The sequence below is a fragment of the Centropristis striata genome, chromosome 19 (genome assembly GCF_030273125.1).
Source record: "Centropristis striata isolate RG_2023a ecotype Rhode Island chromosome 19, C.striata_1.0, whole genome shotgun sequence".
In the NCBI taxonomy this organism is placed as follows: Eukaryota; Metazoa; Chordata; class Actinopteri; order Perciformes; family Serranidae; genus Centropristis; species Centropristis striata.
Genome location: NC_081535.1, coordinates 34,767,851 through 34,794,931, shown reverse-complemented (window position 1 = coordinate 34,794,931; position 27,081 = coordinate 34,767,851). Strand labels below are relative to the sequence as shown.

General features: G+C 40.6%; 1 protein-coding gene across 2 annotated transcripts; it reads left to right on the top strand.

The window, feature by feature from the left end:
• Positions 1-53: 53 nt before the first annotated feature.
• LOC131992025 (homer protein homolog 1-like) lies at positions 54-27,081 on the top strand. 2 transcript variants are annotated; one of them, XM_059357363.1, is made up of 10 exons: positions 54-311; positions 14,422-14,578; positions 16,246-16,377; positions 16,834-16,926; positions 17,531-17,584; positions 18,582-18,724; positions 21,112-21,271; positions 21,505-21,615; positions 21,776-21,856; positions 26,867-27,081. In XM_059357363.1, the coding sequence occupies exons 1-10, from the start codon at positions 307-309 to the stop codon at positions 27,053-27,055; spliced, it is 1,125 nt and encodes a 374-aa protein (XP_059213346.1). In that variant the 5' UTR covers positions 54-306; the 3' UTR covers positions 27,056-27,081. The 2 variants fall into 2 exon arrangements, with proteins under 2 accessions (XP_059213346.1, XP_059213347.1); XM_059357364.1 differs by lacking the exon at positions 17,531-17,584.

Here is a 27,081-nt window from a genome sequence, read left to right as displayed (position 1 = left end):
CCAGCCCCACGAGCATAATAACACCAGGAACCAGCCCCACAAGCATAATAACACCAGGAACCAGCCCCACGAGCATAATAACACCAGGAACCAGCCCCACAAGCATAATAACACCAGGAACCAGCCCCATGTCCGGACGGAGAGCAGCTCCGGGGCCGTGAAGCCGCAACCAGCAGAGCAGAGCGGCTTTAGTCGGACCGAGAGGATCAGGAGCTGAAGCTAGCCTCATCCAGCCTCCACCAGCCTCCACCAGCCTCCAGGACCTCCACAGGACCCTCTACACCCAGCTACAGCAGGACCAGCACCATGGGGTAGGTCAGCTCCAGTCTCTGCTGTCATGTTGTGACTGAGTGTTTCTGCAGACTAAGCAGCCTTTCTGCAGGTTTCAGCAGCTGAGCCTCTGCTAGCCTAGCCACCCTGCTAACTGCATGAATCCTCCTGTCAAACAGTAAATAAAAAGCATGTCTCTATAGAGAATATGTCCCAGAGATGCAACATGAACCAGCTCATCCTGGTAGATGTAGCTGTCTATTATCATCTCCACTCAGATTCTCTGATATTTAGATGAGTGAAGCCAAAGATTATTCTGTAATGAAGCTGTCTGCTGTCTGCTGAAAGGAACAGCCTTCCTTATTCTGTGATTAAAAGGATGCAAACTACATGATTGTTATGAGAAAATCCAGTTTAATAGAGTTATAGAGCTGCAATATTAGTCAACTAATCGATAAGTTGATCGGAAAAAAAATATTATAGACTACTCATAAGTCATTTTTCATGCACAAATGATCTAAAATGCTGTTTGCCACCTCTCATTTGGTTAATTATTAATAATTATTGGCATATTAAACTGAATACTTTGAGGTTTTGGACTGACCGATTAGTCGACTAATCAATAAATGGTTTGTCACAAAAATGTTGATAATCAGTTTATAGTTTTTTCCTCTCATGTGGAAAGATTTCCCCCTTTTTTCTGTTTTATATCATATTACGATTAATATTTGGGGGTTTTGGACGAACAAAGCAAATACTTAAAGATGTTGTACTGTTGTCAGCCTCTCAATTGTCAACTGGGACTGACATGTTTCACTGTTTTCTGATATTTTATATATTTCCCCACAGTGTTTAGAACAGAGAGAGCTGCAGCATCTTTACTCTGATGTGGAAATATCTTGAGTGGACACCATGATTAGAGCTGAGCAGTTTCTCTAAATGCAGAGTAAAGATGCTTTCACCCTACAACCCAAGGATATTAAAACATGTAGTGGATTCACTGCTTAGTCTCTCAAAATTACCCATCAGCTATTGTGGTTATTATTGTTTCATAATTTAGGTTATTTGTTTCTGCAAACATGGTAAATCCTCTCTGTTTCCAGCTTATCAAATGTGAATATTCAGTTTTAGGTTTACGCTGTGGGCTCATGATGTCTGTTCTATAAACCAGATGACTGACAGATCATTTACGATTATCAAACAAATAATCAGAAAATAACCTGCATATGAATGGATAATGACAGATTGTTATGCTAGTTTATTGTGTAAATAATCCCTGCAGTGATCTGGGCTCCAGTAATGCATGTTGAACCTGCAGATGTTTGCTGATTGTCCTGATCAGAGCGACCTAGTTCTTCCTCCAGATGAGCAGATGATGTAGCATGTGATTGGTTTGTTGTGGTGGTGTGGTCGGGGTGGGAGGGTGGGCTGGTGCCCAGCACAGCCTCTGTAATTCTCAAGACCAACGTTATAATCCAACAACCAGTTCCTCTCCAGACAGAGAGCGCGTCCTCGCTGTGCTCTTAATTAGCAAGTCAGCCTCCAACAAGTTCTGAGCTTCTCTTCTTCTATAATAGATACTGTAAACACGCTGTCCTCCTCATGCTGCAGCTCTGAATAAAAAGTGTCCGGGGAACATTTTCTACTTAACCAGCGAGTCAGTAGGTCAAAGTTCAACTGGCTGCCGGCGTGTTGTTACTGGAAACAGAAGACATATTTAGTCAGCGGAGGAATGTAGCAGAGAGATAATAACACTCCTCATAGTGACACCTGTTATACAGAGAGCACATAGAGCAACACATGATTCATTTATACTTTTACTGACTGACTGGACTAAATATATCTGAATCATTTACTGAAACAGAATTTTGCATCTTAAAAATGGAATACTAAAGATTTTTTGTGTAATTTGGTGCATAACGGCTTTGCAGATGCCATTTTTCTTTCTGTCAGTGACGCAGACTTTTTCTGTCAATCTAGCAATTTAGCCTTTTTTTATAGTAACAGTAAAGTGTAATAAGAGAAGAGAGAAGTGAAGGACCTGCAGCAGCAAGGCTTCCTGATCCAGCAGAGCGATTAGATGATTAGTGTCTTAACCTGGAGGCCTCTCAGAGTCTTCAACTTTAAAGAAGTCCATACTTATAGCTAAACACCAGCATTAAACAGAGAGATGTCAGAGCTGCTGTCTGTGGACTGGTGAGCTCCCAGTCCACCTCTGTCCCAGTCACCAAACACACCCAAAACCACTAAAATCACCATGCCATTAAACTTTATTTTGGTAAAATCTCACATGAATCATCAACAACAAGCAAAGCCAAAACATTTACAAATCCAGACACTTCTTCCTTATCTTTATCTCAGGTATGTGGACTTGTGTTGTTTTTGATTTATGGGAGCAGCTGCTGAGGTCACTTTACTCTCTGACATTTAGATAAAAGTTGACAATTATGAGACGAAATGTGGTGAAATCTTGTGGTCATTGTCCACCAGTGGCTTAAAAAAACAGTCTGTGCCTAAATCAGCCCAGACTCCAGCAGAAGAAGCATTTGACTGACCACAGATATGTTGAATGTTGGCGTTTTCTGTCTCGTGATGAAGCAACATGATGATGAAGCCACGTAGATCCCTCAGTGCCTGGTGGACAGCAGGCAGGAAGACGGGTTGGAGCAGTTTAAAAATGTTGAGAGGCAACATTATTGTGGTTTGCTGAAACTTAAAATGCCAACATTTATTCTAGTTAACCAAAATCCCACATGAGGCTTTTCCTGCAACCCTTGTTAACAAACCATTTATAATATAAAATACAGAGCTACTCATTGTCAACCTTTTATGCTTAATTATAATAATCAAACTTTATTTTTGTGCCACCTTTTTATGAATTATATTTACAACATGCAGACACGGAATAAATGTAAATGAAAGCTCAAATCATAGAGGTAAAAATACAAGATAACAGTACTGAGGTTGTTGTTGTAGCTCAGTGTGAAGGTGCAGGAAGAGACAACATGTTTCACCACAGAGTTTAGAATAGAGAGAGCTGCAGCATCTTTACTCTGATGTGGAAATATCTCGAGTGGACACCATGATTAGAGCTGATCAGTTTCTCTAAATGCAAAGTAAAGATACTTTCACCCTCCAACCCAAGGATACTAAAACATGTAGTGGATTCATTGCTTAGTCTCTCAAAATAACCCATCAACTATTGTGGTTATTATTGTTTAATAATTTTATGTAATTTGTTTCAGCAAACATGGCAAATCCTCTCTGTTTCCAGCTCATCAAATGTGAATATTAAGTTTTAGGTTTTGGACTTTAGGTCAGATAAAACAAGACATTTTAAAATGACACTAGGCTCTGGAAACGCATGATGTCTGTTCTATAAACCAGATGACTGACAGATATAAAATGTAGAATCATTGATAATTAAATGATGGAATAGTCATTTTTTGAGCCGGGATGAAAAAACTCTGAGAGACTTTGTCAAACATAAAACTTGTTGTTCATTATACCAACAATGTATTACATTGTCGGCCAAAAAAGTGTCAACTGAAAAATTAAAGAATAAATAGAAATAAAAAAAATGCTAAATAAACATTTCTGTTCAGTTTCAGTCAATTGCTGACTATTTTTTTTTTAAATTCTTTTTTAAATAGCGAACAACATTTCTAAATCAGCAAGCAACATTTTCTGCATTATTGTGTAAAAACAACTTTGATAATGTTTCCGCAGCGTTGGGTTTTTATAACTTCTTCACGTTTCTCTTTCACTTCTCCTCTCAGTCTTATTATAACTTCATGAGGTCAAGGAGAAGGGATCTGACCAGACCAGACTTTTCTTTTACTTATTACGCAAAATACATTCAGTGCATCCCTTTTTTTTTTGAGAAATTGTCAGAAAAAAAACAGTAGTGTCAACCAAAATATTCTTTGCACATGAACATAAATACACACTCTCTCTCTTCATCGTGGCTCTTTTCTGGCTGCTGAAAGCTGTGCGTCCCGTAAATAACAAACATAACATATGGGCGTTTTAAACTGGAGGTTGTGCCCTGACAAGGCCTCAGAGAGAGGGTTAACCCGACAGGGACGCTGGGATTGGATAGGGCGAGAGAGCATGTGGTGGGAAGGAGAGAGAGAGAGAGAGAGCGAGAGCTCATGACCAGCCCGGGGTCACATGGCTGTTGCCATGACGATGCAGCAGCTAGGTTAGTGATGCAGGTTATTTTTTATTTTTCCTAAACTGAACCGTTGGCGCTCTGATACTGTGTTCGTTAACATGCGGGAGGAATGTTTACTTTTTTTTTATAGTAACATGAACTAAAATGACCTCTGATTCTTATTATGAGAGCCTGAAGTACACTTTATAGGCAGCCATTACATTGAGAAATAAATAAATAAATAATGAGGAAAAACGTACATTATTAGAGTTGCAAGAATTAAAAAGTATGAAAGGTATAATGTGTAATATTTTCACATAAACTGTCTAAATAAGGATAGACCTATGTTCTATGTCTTGTTGAGTTGTGTACTTACATTATCGAGTATTTCCATTAAGTTTCAAACTCTTTAGTAATTTTCGTCAAGGTAACTGCTAAATTTCAGTCAGTGACATTATTATTATTATTATTAACCCCTGTAGTTGCTCTAACAGATGTTGTCGCCCCACTGTCTTGAACTGTGATTGGCTATCTGCCCCGTCAGACCTTTGGCTTTTTATAATCTTTAATAATGTAAATATTTTTATTTTGTTCCTTATTAAACCGAATATCTTTATATTTTGGACTCTTGGTGGACAAACAAACCTCAAAATTTGAATATGTCAGTCTGGACGTTTTTCAGTTAATCAAGAAAATAAACAAATCAATTGATAACGGCACAAAGGTTTTTGTGGTCTGTAAAAGCCACATCAGAAACAAATTCATATCAAAGTTAGCACTGAAACATCTTGTCCAATGTCAGATTTACTGCTTTTTGGTTTTGTGTCATTATATATTAATGTCTTTGGGTTCTGGATGGTTATTTAGGCAAAATATGACATTTAGAGATCAGGGAAATGAGAGATTAACTGACAATAAAAATATATATTTTTAAATGAACACATTGATCACTGTATTGATGAATAAGGACTTAAGATTATAGAAAGGCCAATGGTCTTTTCACACTGCGGGATGAAAAAAAAAAAAAAGCAGAATAGTTTTTAATTTTTCACGTTCAAACTTTAGACACCAATGCTGACACAAATAACTTTATTACAATAAATCCAAACTCAACTGGACACAGTACAACCAGCCGGGCTCAGAGCCCCGAGGGGCTGATTTCACCAGCCGTGATAAAGAACGTCCTGTACCGAGTTAGAGATAATCTGAACAGTAACTTTCCAGCAGGACAATGGCTGCCTTTGTTCCCTCTGTGTGCAAACACCAGCGTCTGTGTGTGTCTTCTGTTTCCTGCTGGTTGTAAGTGGAGAACTGCTGATTTGATAACATCTGCGGTCAGATTCCTCTGTCAAAGCACTTGTCATTTAGCCTTGAATGCCTCAGTACGCTTCATTGTGAAAAGGGATTATGGGCTAACAATCGCCACACACTCTGATAGAGACACACACACCACGGGGCAGATCTGATCTAGGCCACGCTGTCACACTAATGACACCCTCAGATATAAAACGACTCGCTAAAATATAAAACCACCCGCTCAAATATAAAACCACCCGCTAAAATATAAAACCACCCGCTCAAATATAAAACCACCCGCTCAAATATAAAACCACCCGCTAAAATATAAAATGACACCCTCAGATATAAAACGACTCGCTAAAATATAAAACCACCCGCTCAGATATAAAACCACCCGCTAAAATATAAAACCACCCGCTCAAATATAAAACAACACCCTCAGATATAAAACGACTCGCTAAAATATAAAACCACCCGCTCAGATATAAAACCACCCGCTAAAATATAAAACCACCCGCTCAAATATAAAACAACACCCTCAGATATAAAACGACTCGCTAAAATATAAAACCACCCGCTCAAATAGAAAACCACCCGCTCAAATAGAAAACCACCCGCTCAAATAGAAAACCACCCGCTCAAATAGAAAACCACCCGCTCAAATAGAAAACCACCCGCTCAAATAGAAAACCACCCGCTCAAATAGAAAACCACCCGCTCAAATAGAAAACCACCCGCTCAAATAGAAAACCACCCGCTAAAATAGAAAACCACCCGCTCAAATAGAAAGCCACCCGCTAAAATATAAAACCACCCGCTCAAATATAAAACCACCCGCTCAAATAGAAAACCACCCGCTCAAATAGAAAACCACCCGCTCAAATAGAAAACCACCCGCTCAAATATAAAACCACCCGCTAAAATATAAAATGACACCCTCAGATATAAAACGACTCGCTAAAATATAAAACCACCCGCTCAGATATAAAACCACCCGCTAAAATATAAAACCACCCGCTCAAATATAAAACAACACCCTCAGATATAAAACGACTCGCTAAAATATAAAACCACCCGCTCAGATATAAAACCACCCGCTAAAATATAAAACCACCCGCTCAAATATAAAACAACACCCTCAGATATAAAACGACTCGCTAAAATATAAAACCACCCGCTCAAATAGAAAACCACCCGCTCAAATAGAAAACCACCCGCTCAAATAGAAAACCACCCGCTCAAATAGAAAACCACCCGCTCAAATAGAAAACCACCCGCTCAAATAGAAAACCACCCGCTCAAATAGAAAACCACCCGCTCAAATAGAAAACCACCCGCTAAAATAGAAAACCACCCGCTCAAATAGAAAGCCACCCGCTAAAATATAAAACCACCCGCTAAAATATAAAACCACCCGCTCAAATAGAAAACCACCCGCTCAAATATAAAACCACCCGCTAAAATATAAAACCACCCGCTAAAATATAAAACGACACCCTCAGATATAAAATGACCCGCTAAAATATAAAACGACACCCTCAGATATAAAATGACCCGCTAAAATATAAAACCACCCGCTAAAATAGAAAACCACCCGCTCAAATATAAAATGACACCCTCAGATATAAAACCACCTGCTAAAATATGAAAAACGAGCCGCTAAAATATAAAACGACACCCTCAGATATAAAACGACACCCTCAGATATAAAATGACCCGCTAAAATATAAAACGACACCCTCAGATATAAAATGACCCGCTAAAATATAAAACGACACCCTCAGATATAAAATGACCCGCTAAAATATAAAACGACACCCTCAGATATAAAATGACCCGCTAAAATATAAAACGACCCCCTCAGATATAAAACCACCCGCTAAAATGTGGTCCGGGCGCCACTTCAACCCCACCAACACTGGCGGTAACTGAGACTTTGAGCAGAAGAGAACATGTTTTCCAACAGACAAATTAAAGTAGTGACCATTAAGTAAATCAAGTATTTCCAACTAATGTGATTAGTTTTAACGGTTGACCCAATCATCTTCTGCCAACCTCGTCATTTGAAGGAAAAAAATCACAAAAACATGCAAAATAAAAGTTGTTTTAAGCCAGCAAACAGCCATTAGCTGATGAAGCAGCTTCTACAGAGAATATCATTCGCTTGGCTTCACCAAGAAGGTCATGTTTCTGCTCCTTTTTACTGCTTTTCAGCAGGATTATGGATAAACTGCTGGCCTGGTTTCATTAAACTTAGTGGAAGGTGAAGTAAGGGCCAAGGAGGAACTCATCATGGGGCAGATTCAGAAATTATTGTTGGAATAATTGAAAAAATTGGTTGACTGGGAAAACTTTAAGGTTACTGGTAAGTGTCATATAAACTGGTTATATACTGTGTGACATTGTTTACAGATATTGGTTAAGTTTCCATCAAAGACGACTCAACAAGCAGAACTAGACTCAACAGGTCTGTCAAGCTGCACATTGGTGTTTACAGCGAGTCTTTCTTTCTTCAGAATGTGGGGAGTGGTGTCATTTGTTCTCCTGGACGCCGTCAGACTAAATAAACATCATTTAGTGTAACAGAAGCAGCTCTTTAACTTGTTCAGGACGTGTTACATTCACCACTTCTTCCTCATCCTGAAAGCCTTTTCTGTTTGATAAAAAGTGATAAAAAAATGTTTGAATCTACAAACAAAGTATTAATCTAATGAAATAAGAATTTAATCTTACATTTTTCATTCAAAAACACACTTATAACCACATATAAAACAGAAAGCATTTTCATTTATCTAATGTTAGCTCAGGTATTTAGCTTGCCACAGCTAAATAAGAAGATCAAATCTGACAGCAACAGTTGTTACAGAAGCCAAATCAGCAGTCACTGATGAGGAATGATAAGCCTGGTTTAATCTTCCCCAGTGAAATCAACAACCCATTGTTGAAAAGTTGCAAACCTGCCACTTATGCTTGTTAATATGCCAATAAGCCATGTGATAACAGAAAGCTTGACACGCAAAGCAACAATAACTTCAGCCAGTTTAGGAGTCAAGTGTTGGATTTACATAATAGTTCATCCTGAACACGTCCTGATAGATAAATGGTGAATGGACTGCACTTATACATCTCTTTTATCCAAAGATCTTTACTCCTACTTCTACTTTACTACTTTACATTCTCACACTGATGAACGCAGCATCAGGAGCAGTTTGGGGTTCAGTATCTTGCTCAAGGACACTTTGACATGTAGGACGATCAGAAGACGACCGCTCTACCAACCGAGCCGCCCAGATGACACGGAAGATAGAAGACACGGAAGAACTGCTGTAAGCAAATCATGTCGGAGGAAGTGGAAGTTTTTCCTGATCACATGTGTACAGCACCTTCAACAGGATCAAGGGAAGATTCTTTACTATCAACATATTAGTTCTAAGAAGAAAATGACAATTATATCATAGTACACTGAATAAAACCCCTTTAAGACCCAGCCAATGGATCTTTTGGGCCAACTTTTAGGCCGTTTTTCTTCTTTTCTTTAAAGGTTGAGGTAGTTTTTAGGAGAACAGAAAAGATTTTGATTTCCATGAAAGTAGAAGATCTGTGGACTTCATTGGTTCCAACCAGGCCGTGATGTCATCAGGAAGGGTCAAATAATGTGACGATGCCATTTGGGAAATGAAAATGGGCTGTATGATAAAGTTATTACTTGATCACATTTTTGTGGTTTTAATTAAATCTACTGTACATCTCTCCAGTTAATGTATTGAAGTAGTAAAAAGTACATTATTTCCCTATAATGTATCCTCAAATGGAAAAACTCAGGCAAAGTTGTGTCAAAGTTGCATGAAAGAAGTTGAGCAGCTGTCTGAGCTGAATCCTGTGATCACATTACCAGCGTCTCTGACTAACTGCATCTATCTGTAAATAACTATCTGATGACTTAATTAACACCAGACATGACGAGAGGATCCCAGAGGAAACTCAGCAATCAGCTTCTCTCCCTGGAATCTGGCAGATTACACTTCATGCCATTAATACTCCTTCTGCACTACATTTTTCTGACGGCTTTAATTACTTTTACAGTTTTTACCCTGTTCCTGTCTCCTGACGTGCTGATTTTGAGTATTGATGAAGGGATCCTTTATGTGTCCTTTAACAATCTGAAACCCACAACATGCCAGTGGTTTTTAAAACCCTGTTGTCTTTGAATAAATAAAAATAAATAAATAAAATTGCCCAAATTACACCATTGATGATACACAGAAACTGTAAAGACATTTATCATCACATTTTCAACTTTCCCAAGTTCCTTTAACAGTTTAACAGTTCCTTTTTTTTATTAAAAGAAATCACTTTATTCAGCATGTCTAATTTAAACTGAATCACTGAAAAAAAGTTTTTTTTTTGTTGTTGTTCCAGCTTTTAAGGTAGAATCCAAATGATACATTTGCAGCATTGTCTGTGTATATTTTCTCATATTTAAGGCGATAATTGTCAATTTCCATTGTCAAATGTGACAATTATTCCAAAACTTTTTTACCCACCTTTTTACATTCTTGAAAATCAGTATAATAATTCCCATACTTTTATATTTTTGAAGGAGAATCAGGAGGTTTCCTGATGTTGTGGAGCGTTCAGACTAGTAGAGCCGGAGCGCTGCAGCTCGTTTGGTTTAATCCAGACCAGCTTTCATCCAGAGCAGGGTTTGGATCAGTCCACAGCCTGCTGGTCTCTGTTGGCTCAGGTGATTCTTCCAGCTCACCTTTGGCAACACTTCAGTCTGTCTGCGTCAGTGTTGCTGCTGCTCAGCTCGCTTCACTCACAAGAACCAGATTTATGGGGGTGGCTCAGTTAATAACAGAAATAATACCAATGCAATAATAATACAAATAAAACCAATGAATGAACGATGTCCAGGGTGTCACATATGGTTTTTAATCTCAAAATGTAGCACATTCAACTAGAAGAGTGAGCTAGGGTTGATTTACACGTCATTCCAAATGGTAAAACAGTACATAAAAAAACCTATATTATATATATATTTTAGTAAAAGTGGCATCTGGTTTATTTTTTTTGGCTTAAATAGATCTATCTATCTATCTATCTATCTATCTATCTATCTATCTATCTATCTATCTATCTATCTATCTATCTATCTATCTATCTATCTATCTATCTATCTATCTATCTATCTATCTATCTATCTATCTATCTATCTAATATATATAGCATATAACATCTTTACTTCTTGAATAAGTCAGCCAGCTCTGCTTGACTTTTGCCCCATTGACTAATTGTCTGTAGGTTTAGTGGTAATGGTAACTTCGGCCATCTTGCCTTTTGGGGAATGAAAAGTTCTCCTTAACAGGCAGCGGCCCTCTGATCAGCTGCTCAGTCCTGTCTAAACCTGAGAGGAATAATAATTATTTTTTTTAATTGCTCTTGGGGGGCCCCTAGTGGCCCTAGTAGTCCACAGCTGATCAAGACAAACAAATATGGAAGCATAGCAACTGTTTTTATTGATCTGAACCCACATGACCCCACATCAATCGACCTGTTTGTTTTTTAATCAGCCTAATCGCTGTTTACTGGGACATAAAGGTCCTGGAAGCTGCATATCATCATCTCTGGAACCAGACTGACTGGTGGCTGTCAGTGTGTGTGGGGCTCTGCTGCATTCTGCAGCTCCTGTTATTATATATTATATTTAAGAAGGAGAAGTGACATTAACATTTCTGCCCTTTCTTTTCTTTTGCTGCTTTAAAGAAAAGCATAATTCCTGTGTGATGATCTTAAGAGGCGGTGTGTTTAAAGAGAGACCCGTCTGTCTCATTCCTCTCCAGGTTACATCCTGCTCTGTCACTTTTTGTAGCTATTCTTTCTCATTTTAACTTCAGAGTTACTCCCTGCCATGCTTTAGATGCTGGACTGTCATTTTTAACATTTTATTGCGTTTCATCTTGTTTAATCATGTTTAATAATGTCTTCAAACGTCCCACCACTTCTGAAAAACATTTCAGTTTGACAGTTTTTAAGTTTAAAAAAATATATAAACACAAGATAATCAAGATAAAATAATAGCTACCACATAGTTGGTATTTTTTATTTTTACCTGATTTATTTGTATTTATTATTTTTATATTATTAGTTTAAATACCATTTTTTTAAAATATAATTTTGTAATTTTTAAAAACATTTTCTAAATCTATAATTATTTAGTTGAATAATTACTTGATGTTTCTTAAGTCATGAGTAATCGTGTTAATAATAATAAATACTATTGACTAAAATAATTGTGATTATTATGATTTTAGCCAGAATCATACAGCACTAGTGATTCATCCAAAAAGAGAATAAATTTATAATGTGACTAAAGTAAAAGATATTCTAAGGAACATCATTCTCCAATCACAGGACTTAAAGCTAGATTAATGTTTCATGTTGACAAATATTTTAGGCTTTTGGGACAATTTAACATATTGCTTAATAACAAAATTTAATAATCATAAAATAAATAATAAATGTTCACTTTTTTAAATTAATTAATATCATCCAGATGCACATATTTGCATTTTACAACAAATATATTTTCCATAATTTTTATACTAAAACTTATTTTGATATTTGTGATGATTGCCTTTTGCAGTACTTTTAAGATGTTTTTACTATGTTTTTCTGTCTGTTATGCTATTCTATGTGTGTGCACACACACACACAGTGTTTGATGCAGCAGTAAATATCATTTATAAATGATAAACCCAGGCGTTAGGGCATTAGGATTGTTTGTATGACATTATTTCTGTAAAGCTTCCATGAGGCTTTCTTTAAAACATAAATCATATTTAATGACTTCATCACCGCCGGCTGCTGGTTCATTAACTGGAAGTAATGGAGTGACTGGAATTATTATCAGTTTATTAGTAATTTGGAGCATTGCTCAAACTCTTCAATATAATAATATATAATATAATATAATAATAATATGAAGCATGTTTTTAATATTTGCAGATTATTTTTGTACCAGACATTTATTTTAATTCCTAGAAGAAGTCTTTTTTTGTTGTTTCTGTCCTTGTGTTGTCAGTGTGAAGGTTGTACATAAACACATTGTTGTCAGTGTGAAGGCCTGGTGGTGGGTTATTCCCAGTCCAGTCACTGGGAATCTGCTGGTACTCTGCTGGTTCTGCAGCAGCAGCTGGTGAATTATGGATGTTCTGGGATCTGGGAGGCTTTTCCTCACACCTTCCTCTGATTCAGCACGTTCCTCATTACTTCCACTTCCTCTCCTCTGGCAGCAGAGTGATAAATATCTCATGTGGAGTTTTTATTCACATGTTTTCTGGCTCCAGGAGTCTCAACGTCTGTCGGCTGGTCAGTTGGTCTGCTTCGTTTGTTCCTTGATGAATTTAGTTTGACAGGATTCTGATTTCAGGTTTTCTTTTTTCTTTTTTTTAGTCAAAATGCCCTGACAACTATTTGATGGATTGTCATGAAATGTAGCACACACATTCATTTCCCTTCAGGATGAATTCTAGTTGTGCATGATGAGGTTAACTGTTTCAGCTAAAATCAAATCAAGGAATCATAAACCAAAGAGCTGCTGCCTCACAGAGCTAGCATGTTAGCATGTTAGCATGGCTGTAGACTCTAATCAGAACACTAATGAGTTAAATAATAACTTTATTTCAATAGCACCTTCTAAAACAACAGAGAGCAGTTAATCACAGAGAATGATGCCATAAGGCCAACAGAGCAGAAATATAAGAAAACACAGATTCAATCAGAAGATAATCTCAGATACCAAGGAAAAGTAGTTCAGTAACAAGAACAGAGAAAAAGCTAAGAGGATATTTAAATAAGGAATAGAATATAATCAACAAGAGTAAGATTCAAAACATTACATAAAAGCAAGTTTATGGGTTTTCAATTATTTAAAATAAGTAGTAAGTAAAAAAGGCTACAAGACAAACATCCAACAGACTAAAACATAACTATAATAATAAAAAAAGATAAATAAAGAGGAAGGTTGCCAGTCATGTGCTGTATTACAACCCTTGGGACTGAATCTCTGTTGTTCTGAATGTTGCATTGTCCCATATTATTATACAGGTAAAGTGTAGAAATGGCTGAATCAGAGCAGAATGTAAACAACAATATTTACCTCCACAGGGAGGTTTTCTCTTCCTTTTGTTTGTGTTTGTCAGCAGGATTACAGAAAACTACTGGCTGGATTCTGAATGAAAGCCATTTTATTTTGGGTTAGGTCCAAATCACCAGGTGGATGTTAACGTTAGCAGATGCATTCTCTGATTACCCTTCTAGTTTATCTTAAATTAATATTAAATGTGTTTTGAATGGAGACATACACTCAAACATTGGTTAGTTGTATTTGTAGAACCATATTCCATCCGTTTCTATAAATGTGATCATTTCCTTGAACTGTTCCTGAGAACGAGGCTGTAGTTGTAAGTTTTCTCTGTTTTGTGTCTTTAGATCTGAATCTCTGTTGGACCACCAGCTGGTCGTTGTGGCTGCAGGCAGAATAACTTCTTGTTGTTTTATCTATTTTGGTGAAACCAAAGCTTGTTGTCCTCCTCATGCACCAGTGTTTAGTTCCACATCAGTTATTTTAGGCTCAGCCTCAGAGCTGGAGGCCTTTCCACCAGATCCTAACTCTCCGTCCCTGTTTCCTCCAGAGAGCAGCCCATCTTCAGCACCCGGGCCCACGTCTTCCAGATCGACCCCAGCACCAAGAAGAACTGGGTCCCCACCAGTAAACATGCCGTCACCGTCTCTTACTTCTTCGACAGCACCAGGAACGTTTACCGGATCATCAGCCTGGACGGATCCAAGGTGAATACAGTCATAAAGAGTTTAATGGAGCTCTCAACTCGTCCCATCACGTTAATACAGTAGATTCTTTCAACATGTCATCACATCTCCACTCAGCTCGCTGACTGGTTTCTGACTGGTTTCTGACTGGTTTCTGACTTGTTTTTGACTTGTTTTTTCTCTCCGGCCTGTTATATCTGTGTGTCAGTGATTATTCTGGTGTGAGAGGAGCAGGGTGGAGTTATCATGGTTATGTAAGATCTCTCTGACTGCTGCTGCTGTTGTTGAAGCAGCTAGTTTTAGTGTTCAGCTGTAAACAGAGACTGGAGGCTGCTGGTATTATCAGGACCAACAACAAGTCTCAGCAGAGAAAGAGCAAGAAAACAAACAGAGACGATGGAAAATCTTTCTGCTTCTGTTTCTGGTCACATTCCAGAAGTTAGAAAACTTTTCTTGAAATATGTTTTGTATTTTTTGTATTTTGTGAAGCCAGATTAAAGTCGTGACCGCCTTAAAACAAAGACGAAGAAGATTATTTTACTGGAATCCTTCGTTCCTAGTTAAAAGGATTCAGTAATGTCAAACAGAGAGGGAAGTCTAAATACTAATTATAATAATATTACTTTGTGTAACATAAATATGTTTTGCTTTGCTTTTCTCTTCTGTTAATTGTCTTCATTGTTAAAATTTATCTTGTGATCCCTTCTATGATTCCTGTTTTTTTAACCAAGTCGTCCCATTATACCTTTATATATATACCCTTTATATCAAAGCGACATAATAAAACACAGAGCGAGTAAAACCAGCTGGAACAGGACTCAAGAATCGGTCGCTGCTTCATTTTCATAACTTTAAGATATATGAATGAAAGTTGATTTTATGTGTCTCCCCTTAGACAGATATCCATCATTACAGCTACAGTCTTAAAAGATTAATTACACAGCAAACTGTGCAATAAATTAATGTTTTAAAATCCATTCACAGCCCTCACACACACACACACTATCTATATTATCTCTATATTATCTCTATATTATCTCTATATTATATCTATATTATCTCTATATTATATCTATATTATCTCTATATTATCTCTATATTATATCTATATTATCTCTATATTATCTCTATATTATATCTATATTATCTCTATATTATCTCTATATTATCTCTATATTATATCTATATTATCTCTATATTATATCTATATTATCTCTATATTATCTCTATATTATATCTATATTATCTCTATATTATATCTATATTATCTCTATATTATCTCTATATTATATCTATATAATCTCTATATTATCTCTATATAATCTCTATATTATCTCTATATTATCTCTATATTCTATCTATATTATCTCTATATTATATCTATATTATCTCTATATTATCTCTATATTATATCTATATTATCTCTATATTATCTCTATATTATCTCTATATTATATCTATATTATCTCTATATTATCTCTATATTATATCTATATTATCTCTATATTATCTCTATATTATATCTATATAATCTCTATATTATCTCTATATAATCTCTATATTATCTCTATATTATCTCTATATTCTATCTATATTATCTCTATATTCTATCTATATTATCTCTATATTATATCTATATTATCTCTATATTATCTCTATATTATCTCTATTATATTTGCTGTCTCCAGGCCATCATCAACAGCACCATCACCCCCAACATGACCTTCACCAAGACGTCTCAGAAGTTCGGCCAGTGGGCCGACAGCCGGGCCAACACCGTCTACGGGCTGGGCTTCTCCTCCGAGAGCAACCTGTCCAAGGTGAGGACACACACCTGCACACACACACACACACACACACCTCAGGGGTCTGGAGACAGAATAATTACTGAATGACTTCACTGCATTTATACAGAGCCAACAAGGCATTTTACCTGACTGACCCGTAGTCATTGAACACCTCGCCATCACTGACTTTACAGTTAGCAGTTGCTAACTGTAAAGTGGCTGGAAGAGCAGAAAGAATGATCCAACTCTAGAAATTCGGGACAAATCATAATTTTATTCTCGGTCAAATCTATAGTTAGAAATCATTCGCTCATTTGTTAATGATTATATAACCATTTAGTTCTGTTGCATTTTCTTAATTTATCTCCATAAACTCCGCCATGTTGCAGTTAAAAGTCAGAGGCAACTTCAGTTTTTCCTTCTTACTTTTATTTCTAAGGTTCAACTAACATTAAGTATGTAGTTTAACTTGTTTCTGTTTATTTTCAGTTTGCAGAAAAGTTTGCAGAGTTCAAGGAGGCAGCGCGGTTAGCGAAGGAGAAGTCTCAGGAGAAGATGGAGCTCACCAGCACTCCCTCTCAGGTTAACAACACATTTACTTCATTTACATCATTTACATCATTTACAACATTTACATCATTTACATCATTTACATCATTTACTTACTCTGAAGGAGGAAACTTCAAAGGTTCAGCTTCATTGTCTCAATACAAACCAGTGCACAATGACAAATATCATATTAGAAGAGAATAAAATCACACAAGCTGCAGAACTTAGAAGCATTGAAGTGTTGTCATTCTGGATATTATATTAGTAACTTCAGTTTGTATGAACTTGTTGCTGTTTGTCATCAAAATATACCAATAACTGCAGACAGATGTCTTATTTTAATGTAGAAACTAAAAGAACTCTCCACAACTTTATTAAGATCCAAAGCTCTGACGTTTTCAGCTGATACTGTCTGTGATTTCTGCAGTTTGAGACACAGAAACTCTTCATAAACTCTCACTCATTCTGTTTTAATATGTTTCACGGTGGAGTCAGTTTCCCTTCCAGAATCAGTTAATAACGTCAGTAACGGACTCCAGAGCCAGCCGTCATGTTTCACTCAGCGTTCCTCTCATTAAAGCCTCTGAGCTGACTCCTGGTGGCTTGTTTCTCTGCTCTCCTAATGAATCCTCCTCAGGGCGGAGCGCTAAAAAGGAATGTGTTGTCTGTGAGCAAACCTGCTAAAAAGAAGGTAAAAAAGAAACGGAAATAATCATTTTCATCACTCCGATGGCCCTTTTTCCCAATTCTATCCTCCAGTTAATCATGCAAACTGCCCTCAGGTATCAGTGAGCAAAATGATTTATATTTATATATATATATATATATATATATATATATATATATATATATATTTATAATGCTTTCATCAGTCTTTATATCATCCTGATGTGACACTAACAGAGGAACCCGTTTCTGTGAATTTATCCCTCCGGTTCTCCTTTTCATGCTCTCAAAAAGTGACAGTGAGCTACAACTAGAGCAGCTGACAATGATTACACTTAAATAAATGGAAAAGGAGACTTATTGTCTTCAGCAAAGGAGTTCTGAAATATTTGCAAATATTTCAGAACTCCACAGGTTTTTAAAAATGCTATTTAACGTTAAACCAGCAGCTCAAAAAACTGGCTGTTTTGCATCCCTAACTGCATTTAAGCAGAAAATGCTGTTAATTTTTGAGAGCACCGAGTCATTGACACTCGATTGTTGTTTTATAATGCACATTTAGAAAATAATTAGGCCTTTTGGGAAATATGTTTGTTTGCCGATATCATTCATGTCCGAATGTTAAATATGAAGACACAGCCAGCTAGCTTAGCTTAGCATAAAGACTGAAAACAAAGGGAAACAGCTAGCCTTGCTATGTCCATAGGGAGTCTTTGTGCTAAGCTAAGCTGACGCTCTACTGGCTTTATCTTCATATTTCATATTCTTGCCGTGAAAGCGAATAAACCTTTTTCCCAAAATGAAACTGTTGCTTTAAATATTTTTTTCTGTTTTTTTTATTTTGTTATTTTAAAATATATATATTTATTTTATTGTAATTATTTGTTTATTTTTTGTTTTAATTAATAATATAATTTATTAGTATTTATTTTGATATCTTAAAGAAAAATTGTGCATTTTTAATTAATTTTTTTCTAAATAGTAAATAATAATATATTTGTGTCCCTGATGTGTCGCTGCAGGAGTCGGCCCCGGGGGAGCTGCAGTCACCTTTGACCTCTGAGAGCATCAACGGGACCGACGAGGAGAGAGTGACCCCCGACACGCCTCAGCCCCCCGAGCCCCGAGCAGAGCCTTCCCACAATGCACTGCCCTTCACTCACAGGTAACCACCGCCAGGTGTACACAGGACAAACAAGACAAACACCAGATATGTCTCGCTAGTATTATAGCTGTTTGTTTTGTTTGTTTTTTGCTGTTATTTAATAATGTTTAAATCTGTCTGTGTTTTCATTGGTTTTCGCTTTAAGGAAAACAAATGTGTTATACAAAAACACATAAGAAATATAAAGACTTTTATATTTGTATAAAACAAGAAAATGACCATATGAAATACATAGAAATTTTGATTTGAAAATATAAATAAAATGTAAAAAATCAAATATATAAACATAAAAAAAACCTTGTACCTGCGACCAAGTAAATGAATAAACATCCTGAATGATCACATCCTGAATGATCACATCCTGAATGATCACATCCTTAAATGATCACATCCTGAAATGATCACATCCTTAAATGATCACATCCTGAATGATCACATCCTGAAATGATCACATCCTTAAATGATCACATCCTGAAATGATCACATCCTTAAATGATCACATCCTGAATGATCACATCCTGAATGATCACATCCTGAATGATCACATCCTGAATGATCACAACCTGAATGATCACATCCTTAAATGATCACATCCTGAATGATCACATCCTGAATGATCACATCCTGAATGATCACATCCTTAAATGATCACATCCTGAAATGATCACATCCTGAATGATCACATCCTGAATGATCACATCCTGAATGATCACATCCTTAAATGATCACATCCTGAAATGATCACATCCTTAAATGATCACATCCTGAATGATCACATCCTGAATGATCACATCCTTAAATGATCACATCCTGAATGATCACATCCTGAATGATCACATCCTGAATGATCACATCCTGAATGATCACATCCTGAAATGATCACATCCTGAATGATCACATCCTGAAATGATCACATCCTGAATGATCACATCCTGAATGATCACATCCTGAGTGTAAATGTCCGCTAACGTCTCTGGAGCGCTGATTTAAAATGAAATTGGCACAGTGCAGCGCTGCAGCTGGAGTCGATTCATTCGTTCATTATTAATGTGCCTCTGAGACTCTGGACAGCATTAAAGCATTACATTAAAACACTCCGCATGCTTCCTATTAATTATGAACCACTAAATGAGTGGAGAGCGTTTTGTCAGCTGTGCTTCAGGGGATATTAATGCAGCAGAAACTTAGGTTAAAAAAGTTATAACTGTAGAAATTAAACTTTTCTAAAAATGCTTTTCACAACCAGGATCATAAATATAACACTTTCCTCTTGGGGAGGGTTATATTTTATTTTTAAAATCAAATATAAAGGGACAATGAGAAGAGAAACCTTATTTATTGTCCACAAAACGTTTTATTTGATTTTGATAATCTATTACCTGTTTAAATAATTTATCAAACAGAATGCCAAATATTTCTAACTATGTAATATTGTTTAACATGTTAGACTAAAGGATCAGTTTGTCTGGTTGTTGGACAAACAGATATTTTTCTTTTATACATGTATTTAGGGTTGCTCAGTTATGGCAAAAAATCTAAATCAGAATTATTCTGGTTAAAATAGAAAACCTCATACATATTGAACTTGAATTGTTAGTGACCTGTCAATCAAAGGTAGCCCCGCCCCAAATCATACGATTCTTTATCTTCTATTTTCTTCTAAATGGGGCCATTATTTACACTGTTAACATCAGATTATGCTGAAGAAGATTGTTTACTAGTGATTGAGACCATAGTGTTGTCCTGAAAACATTCTGAGGTAATAAATCAAGAGAAGTTTTCTCATTTTGTATTGAAATGAATGGACCCAAATGCTTCTGCAACCTTCGTCAGCACCCCCTGCTGGAATTTTTGGTAGAATGCAGCTCAAGGCACTTCCTGGTTTGCCTCATTGCCATCTGGTAAAAACATATTACATTTATTAAAATAAAGAAATATAAATATATATCAAAATACATACACAATATATAATTTACAACAAATGCATATTGTAGTGCACTGCCAAAACCTACCGAAAACTCCTGAACATATATTCAATATATTAATAAACTATATTTAACATATTCCAGTCAAAAAATCTCTTATTACACTTTTTTATTTAAGTGAAATAAAAAACCTGCAGGTAGCAGCTTCTCATCTTTAGCCGACTGTCACTGGTTAAAATAAACATCAGCTTTATATTATTATTATTATTATATTATTATATTTAAAGTTTGTCTGTTCTCCGATGAGTCTGCAGCTTCAGTAGATTTAATGTAACACCTTCATTTGACACCTCAGGGAATTGTTTATTTCACTGTTTTCTAGACCAAACGATAAGCAGATGAGTTAATAATGAAGATAATAGTTGGCCCAGTCCTGCTAACAGTCTCTCCCTCACTTCCCAGTTCACCCAACATCAACAAGCACTGGGAGGCGGAGCTGGCGGCGCTGAAGGGGAACAACGCCAAGCTGACGGCGGCGCTGCTGGAGTCCACGGCCAACGTCAAGCAGTGGAAACAACAGCTGGCGGCCTATCAGGAGGAAGCTGAGAGGCTACACAAACGGGTATTATTATAATAACAAGATCTGATATTAGAACAAGATCTGATATAAGAACTAGATCTGATATAAGAACAAGATCTGATATAAGAACAAGACCTGATACAAGAACAAGATCTGATATAAGAACAAGATCTGATATAAGAACAAGATCTGATATAAGAACAAGATCTGATCCATTAAAGTTAGTTTCATCATGCTGGGATGACTTTCTGTTTGTTTGTTTGTTTGTTTTCCAGGTGACTGAGCTGGAGTGTGTGAGCGGACAAACAACAGTCATTAAATCCCAAAAGACAGAACTGAACCAAACGATAGAGGAGCTGGAGTCAGCTCTGAAGGCCAAGGAGGAGGTAGGAGGAGGAGGAGGAGGAGTAGCAGGAGGAGTAGCAGGAGGAGTAGCAGGAGGAGTAGAGGAGGAGGAGGAGGAGCAGGAGGAGCAGGAGGAGTAGAGGAGGATGTGTTGGTCTCATTGTTGTGTTTAATATTAATCTTGATGTTAATCTCTTCCAGGAGCTGGAGAGACTGAAAGCAGAGGTGGAGAGCGCCAACGAGTTCCAGTCTGAGAGAGACTCCCTCACTCAGAAACTACAGGTACAGCTACACCTGACCTCCTGCAGGAGGAAGTACAGGAACACCTGACCTCCTGCAGGAGGAAGTACAGGAACACCTGACCTCCTGCAGCAGGAAGTACAGGAACACCTGACCTCCTGCAGCATGAAGTACAGCTACACCTGACCTCCTGCAGCAGGAGGTACAGCTACACCTGACCTCCTGCAGCAGGAGGTACAGCTACACCTGACCTCCTGCAGCAGGAAGTACAGGAACACCTGACCTCCTGCAGCATGAAGTACAGCTACACCTGACCTCCTGCAGCAGGAGGTACAGCTACACCTGACCTCCTGCAGCAGGAAGTACAGGAACACCTGCCCTCCTGCAGCAGGAAGTACAGCTACACCTGACCTCCTGCAGCAGGAAGTACAGGAACACCTGACCTCCTGCAGGAGGAGGTACAGCTACACCTGACCTCCTGCAGTAGGAAGTACAGGAACACCTGACCTCCTGCAGCAGGAAGTACAGGAACACCTGACCTCCTGCAGCAGGAGGTACAGCTACACCTGACCTCCTGCAGCAGGAGGTACAGCTACACCTGACCTCCTGCAGCAGGAGGTACAGCTACACCTGACCTCCTGCAGCAGGAAGTACAGGAACACCTGACCTCCTGCAGCAGGAAGTACAGCTACACCTGACCTCCTGCAGCAGGAAGTACAGGAACACCTGACCTCCTGCAGGAGGAGGTACAGCTACACCTGACCTCCTGCAGCAGGAAGTACAGGAACACCTGACCTCCTGCAGCAGGAAGTACAGGGACACCTGACCTCCTGCAGCAGGAAGTACAGGGACACCTGACCTCCTGCAGCAGGAAGTACAGGAACACCTGACCTCCTGCAGCAGGAAGTACAGGAACACCTGACCTCCTGCACCAGGAAGTACAGGGACACCTGACCTCCTGCAGCATGAAGTACAGCTACACCTGACCTCCTGCAGCAGGAAGTACAGGAACACCTGACCTCCTGCAGCATGAAGTACAGGGACACCTGACCTCCTGCAGCATGAAGTACAGGTACACCTGACCTCCTGCAGCAGGAAGTACAGGGACACGTGACCTCCTGCAGCAGGAGGTACAGCTACACCTGACCTCCTGCAGCAGGAGGTACAGCTACACCTGACCTCCTGCAGCAGGAAGTACAGGAACACCTGCCCTCCTGCAGCAGGAAGTACAGCTACACCTGACCTCCTGCAGCAGGAAGTACAGGAACACCTGACCTCCTGCAGGAGGAGGTACAGCTACACCTGACCTCCTGCAGTAGGAAGTACAGGAACACCTGACCTCCTGCAGCAGGAAGTACAGGAACACCTGACCTCCTGCAGCAGGAGGTACAGCTACACCTGACCTCCTGCAGCAGGAGGTACAGCTACACCTGACCTCCTGCAGCAGGAGGTACAGCTACACCTGACCTCCTGCAGCAGGAAGTACAGGAACACCTGACCTCCTGCAGCAGGAAGTACAGCTACACCTGACCTCCTGCAGCAGGAAGTACAGGAACACCTGACCTCCTGCAGGAGGAGGTACAGCTACACCTGACCTCCTGCAGCAGGAAGTACAGGAACACCTGACCTCCTGCAGCAGGAAGTACAGGGACACCTGACCTCCTGCAGCAGGAAGTACAGGGACACCTGACCTCCTGCAGCAGGAAGTACAGGAACACCTGACCTCCTGCAGCAGGAAGTACAGGAACACCTGACCTCCTGCACCAGGAAGTACAGGGACACCTGACCTCCTGCAGCATGAAGTACAGCTACACCTGACCTCCTGCAGCAGGAAGTACAGGAACACCTGACCTCCTGCAGCATGAAGTACAGGGACACCTGACCTCCTGCAGCATGAAGTACAGGTACACCTGACCTCCTGCAGCAGGAAGTACAGGGACACGTGACCTCCTGCAGCAGGAGGTACAGCTACACCTGACCTCCTGCAGCAGGAGGTACAGCTACACCTGACCTCCTGCAGCAGGAAGTACAGCTACACCTGACCTCCTGCAGCAGGAAGTACAGGAACACCTGCCCTCCTGCAGCAGGAAGTACAGCTACACCTGACCTCCTGCAGCAGGAAGTACAGGAACACCTGACCTCCTGCAGGAGGAGGTACAGCTACACCTGACCTCCTGCAGCAGGAAGTACAGGAACACCTGACCTCCTGCAGCAGGAGGTACAGGGACACCTGACCTCCTGCAGCAGGAAGTACAGGGACACCTGACCTCCTGCAGCAATATAGTACAGGTACACCTGACCTCCTGCAGCATGAAGTACAGGGACACCTGACCTCCTGCAGCAGGAAGTACAGGGACACCTGACCTCCTGCAGCAGGAAGTACAGGGACACCTGACCTCCTGCAGCATGAAGTACAGGTACACCTGACCTCCTGCAGCATGAAGTACAGGTACACCTGACCTCCTGCAGCAGGAAGTACAGGGACACGTGACCTCCTGCAGCATGAAGTACAGGGACACCTGACCTCCTGCAGCAGGAAGTACAGGACCAACTGACCTCCTGCAGCAGGAAGTACAGGAACACCTGACCTCCTGCAGCAGCAAGTACAGGGACACCTGACCTCCTGCAGCATGAAGTACAGGAACACCTGACCTCCTGCAGCAGGAAGTACAGGGACACCTGACCTCCTGCAGCATGAAGTACAGGGACACCTGACCTCCTGCACCAGGAAGTACAGGGACACCTGACCTCCTGCAGCATGAAGTACAGCTACACCTGACCTCCTGCAGCAGGAAGTACAGGAACACCTGACCTCCTGCAGCATGAAGTACAGGGACACCTGACCTCCTGCAGCATGAAGTACAGGGACACCTGACCTCCTGCAGCAGGAAGTACAGGGACACCTGACCTCCTGCAGCAGGAAGTACAGGAACACCTGACCTCCTGCAGCATGAAGTACAGGGACACCTGACCTCCTGCAGCAGGAAGTACAGGGACACCTGACCTCCTGCAGCAATATAGTACAGGTACACCTGACCTCCTGCAGCATGAAGTACAGGGACACCTGACCTCCTGCAGCATGAAGTACAGCTACACCTGACCTCCTGCAGCAGGAAGTACAGGAACACCTGACCTCCTGCAGCATGAAGTACAGGGACACCTGACCTCCTGCAGCATGAAGTACAGGGACACCTGACCTCCTGCAGCAGGAAGTACAGGGACACCTGACCTCCTGCAGCAGGAAGTACAGGAACACCTGACCTCCTGCAGCATGAAGTACAGGGACACCTGACCTCCTGCAGCAGGAAGTACAGGGACACCTGACCTCCTGCAGCAATATAGTACAGGTACACCTGACCTCCTGCAGCATGAAGTACAGGGACACCTGACCTCCTGCAGCAGGAAGTACAGGGACACCTGACCTCCTGCAGCATGAAGTACAGGGACACCTGACCTCCTGCAGCAGGAAGTACAGGGACACCTGACCTCCTGCAGCAGGAAGTACAGGAACACCTGACCTCCTGCAGCATGAAGTACAGGGACACCTGACCTCCTGCAGCAGGAAGTACAGGGACACCTGACCTCCTGCAGCAATATAGTACAGGTACACCTGACCTCCTGCAGCATGAAGTACAGGGACACCTGACCTCCTGCAGCATGAAGTACAGCTACACCTGACCTCCTGCAGCAGGAAGTACAGGAACACCTGACCTCCTGCAGCATGAAGTACAGGGACACCTGACCTCCTGCAGCATGAAGTACAGGGACACCTGACCTCCTGCAGCAGGAAGTACAGGGACACCTGACCTCCTGCAGCAGGAAGTACAGGAACACCTGACCTCCTGCAGCATGAAGTACAGGGACACCTGACCTCCTGCAGCAGGAAGTACAGGGACACCTGACCTCCTGCAGCAATATAGTACAGGTACACCTGACCTCCTGCAGCATGAAGTACAGGGACACCTGACCTCCTGCAGCAGGAAGTACAGGGACACCTGACCTCCTGCAGCAGGAAGTACAGGAACACCTGACCTCCTGCAGCAGGAAGTACAGGGAAACCTGACCTCCTGCAGCAGGAAGTACAGGGACACCTGACCTCCTGCAGCAGGAAGTACAGGGACACCTGACCTCCTGCAGCAGGAAGTACAGGGACACTTGACCTCCTGCAGCAGGAAGTACAGGGACACCTGACCTCCTGCACCAGGAAGTACAGGGACACCTGACCTCCTGCAGGAGGAAGTACAGTAACATCGACCTCCTGCAGCAGGAAGTACAGGGACACCTGACCTCCTGCAGCAGGAAGTGCAGGAACACCTGACCTCCTGCAGCAGGAAGTACAGAGACACCTGACCTCCTGCACCAGGAAGTACAGGGACACCTGACCTCCTGCAGCAGGAAGTACAGGAACACCTGACCTCCTGCAGCAGGAAGTACAGAGACACCTGACCTCCTGCAGCAGGAAGTACAGGAACACCTGACCTCCTGCAGCAGGAAGTACAGAGACACCTGACCTCCTGCACCAGGAAGTACAGGGACACCTGACCTCCTGCAGCAGGTAGTACAGGAACACCTGACCTCCTGCAGCAGGAAGTACAGGGACACCTGACCTCCTGCAGCAGGAAGTACAGGGACACCTGACCTCCTGCAGCAGGAAGTACAGGGACACCTGACCTCCTGCAGCAGGAAGTACAGGAACACCTGACCTCCTGCAGCAGGTAGTACAGGGACACCTGACCTCCTGCAGCAGGAAGTACAGGGACATCTGACCTCCTGCAGCAGGAAGTACAGGAACACTTGACCTCCTGCAGCAGGAAGTACAGGAACACTTGACCTCCTGCAGCAGGAAGTACAGGGACACCTGACCTCCTGCAGCAGGAAGTACAGGAACATCGACCTCCTGCAGCAGGAAGTACAGGGACACTTGACCTCCTGCAGCAGGAAGTACAGGAACATCGACCTCCTGCAGCAGGAAGTACAGGGATTTAAAATCATGCATAGTATAAAATGTAAAGTAAAGAACAGAGATAACCAGGACTGATGTTTGTTGTGCAGGACACGGAGTTGAGGAACCAGACGTTGGAGGAGCAGCTGAGTGATCTGGAGCAGCGTCTGGAGAGCAACCAGCAGCAGAGAGAAGCTTTCCAGAAGAGCCTCCGCTCTCTGCTGCAGCTGCTGGACACCAAGATCTTTGAGCTGACGGAGCTGAGGGACACGCTGGGGAGGCTGATGGAGAGCAGCTAGAGAGAGCGACACCACAGCAGCTAGAG

Excerpts from the sequence above, each read along its gene's own strand:
- LOC131992025 (XM_059357363.1), top strand. Across the intron at positions 16,378-16,833 it reads CCGAGAGCAACCTGTCCAAG|TTTGCAGAAAAGTTTGCAGA; the intron begins GTGAGGACACAC and ends GTTTATTTTCAG. Across the intron at positions 21,857-26,866 it reads CCCTCACTCAGAAACTACAG|GACACGGAGTTGAGGAACCA; the intron begins GTACAGCTACAC and ends TTTGTTGTGCAG.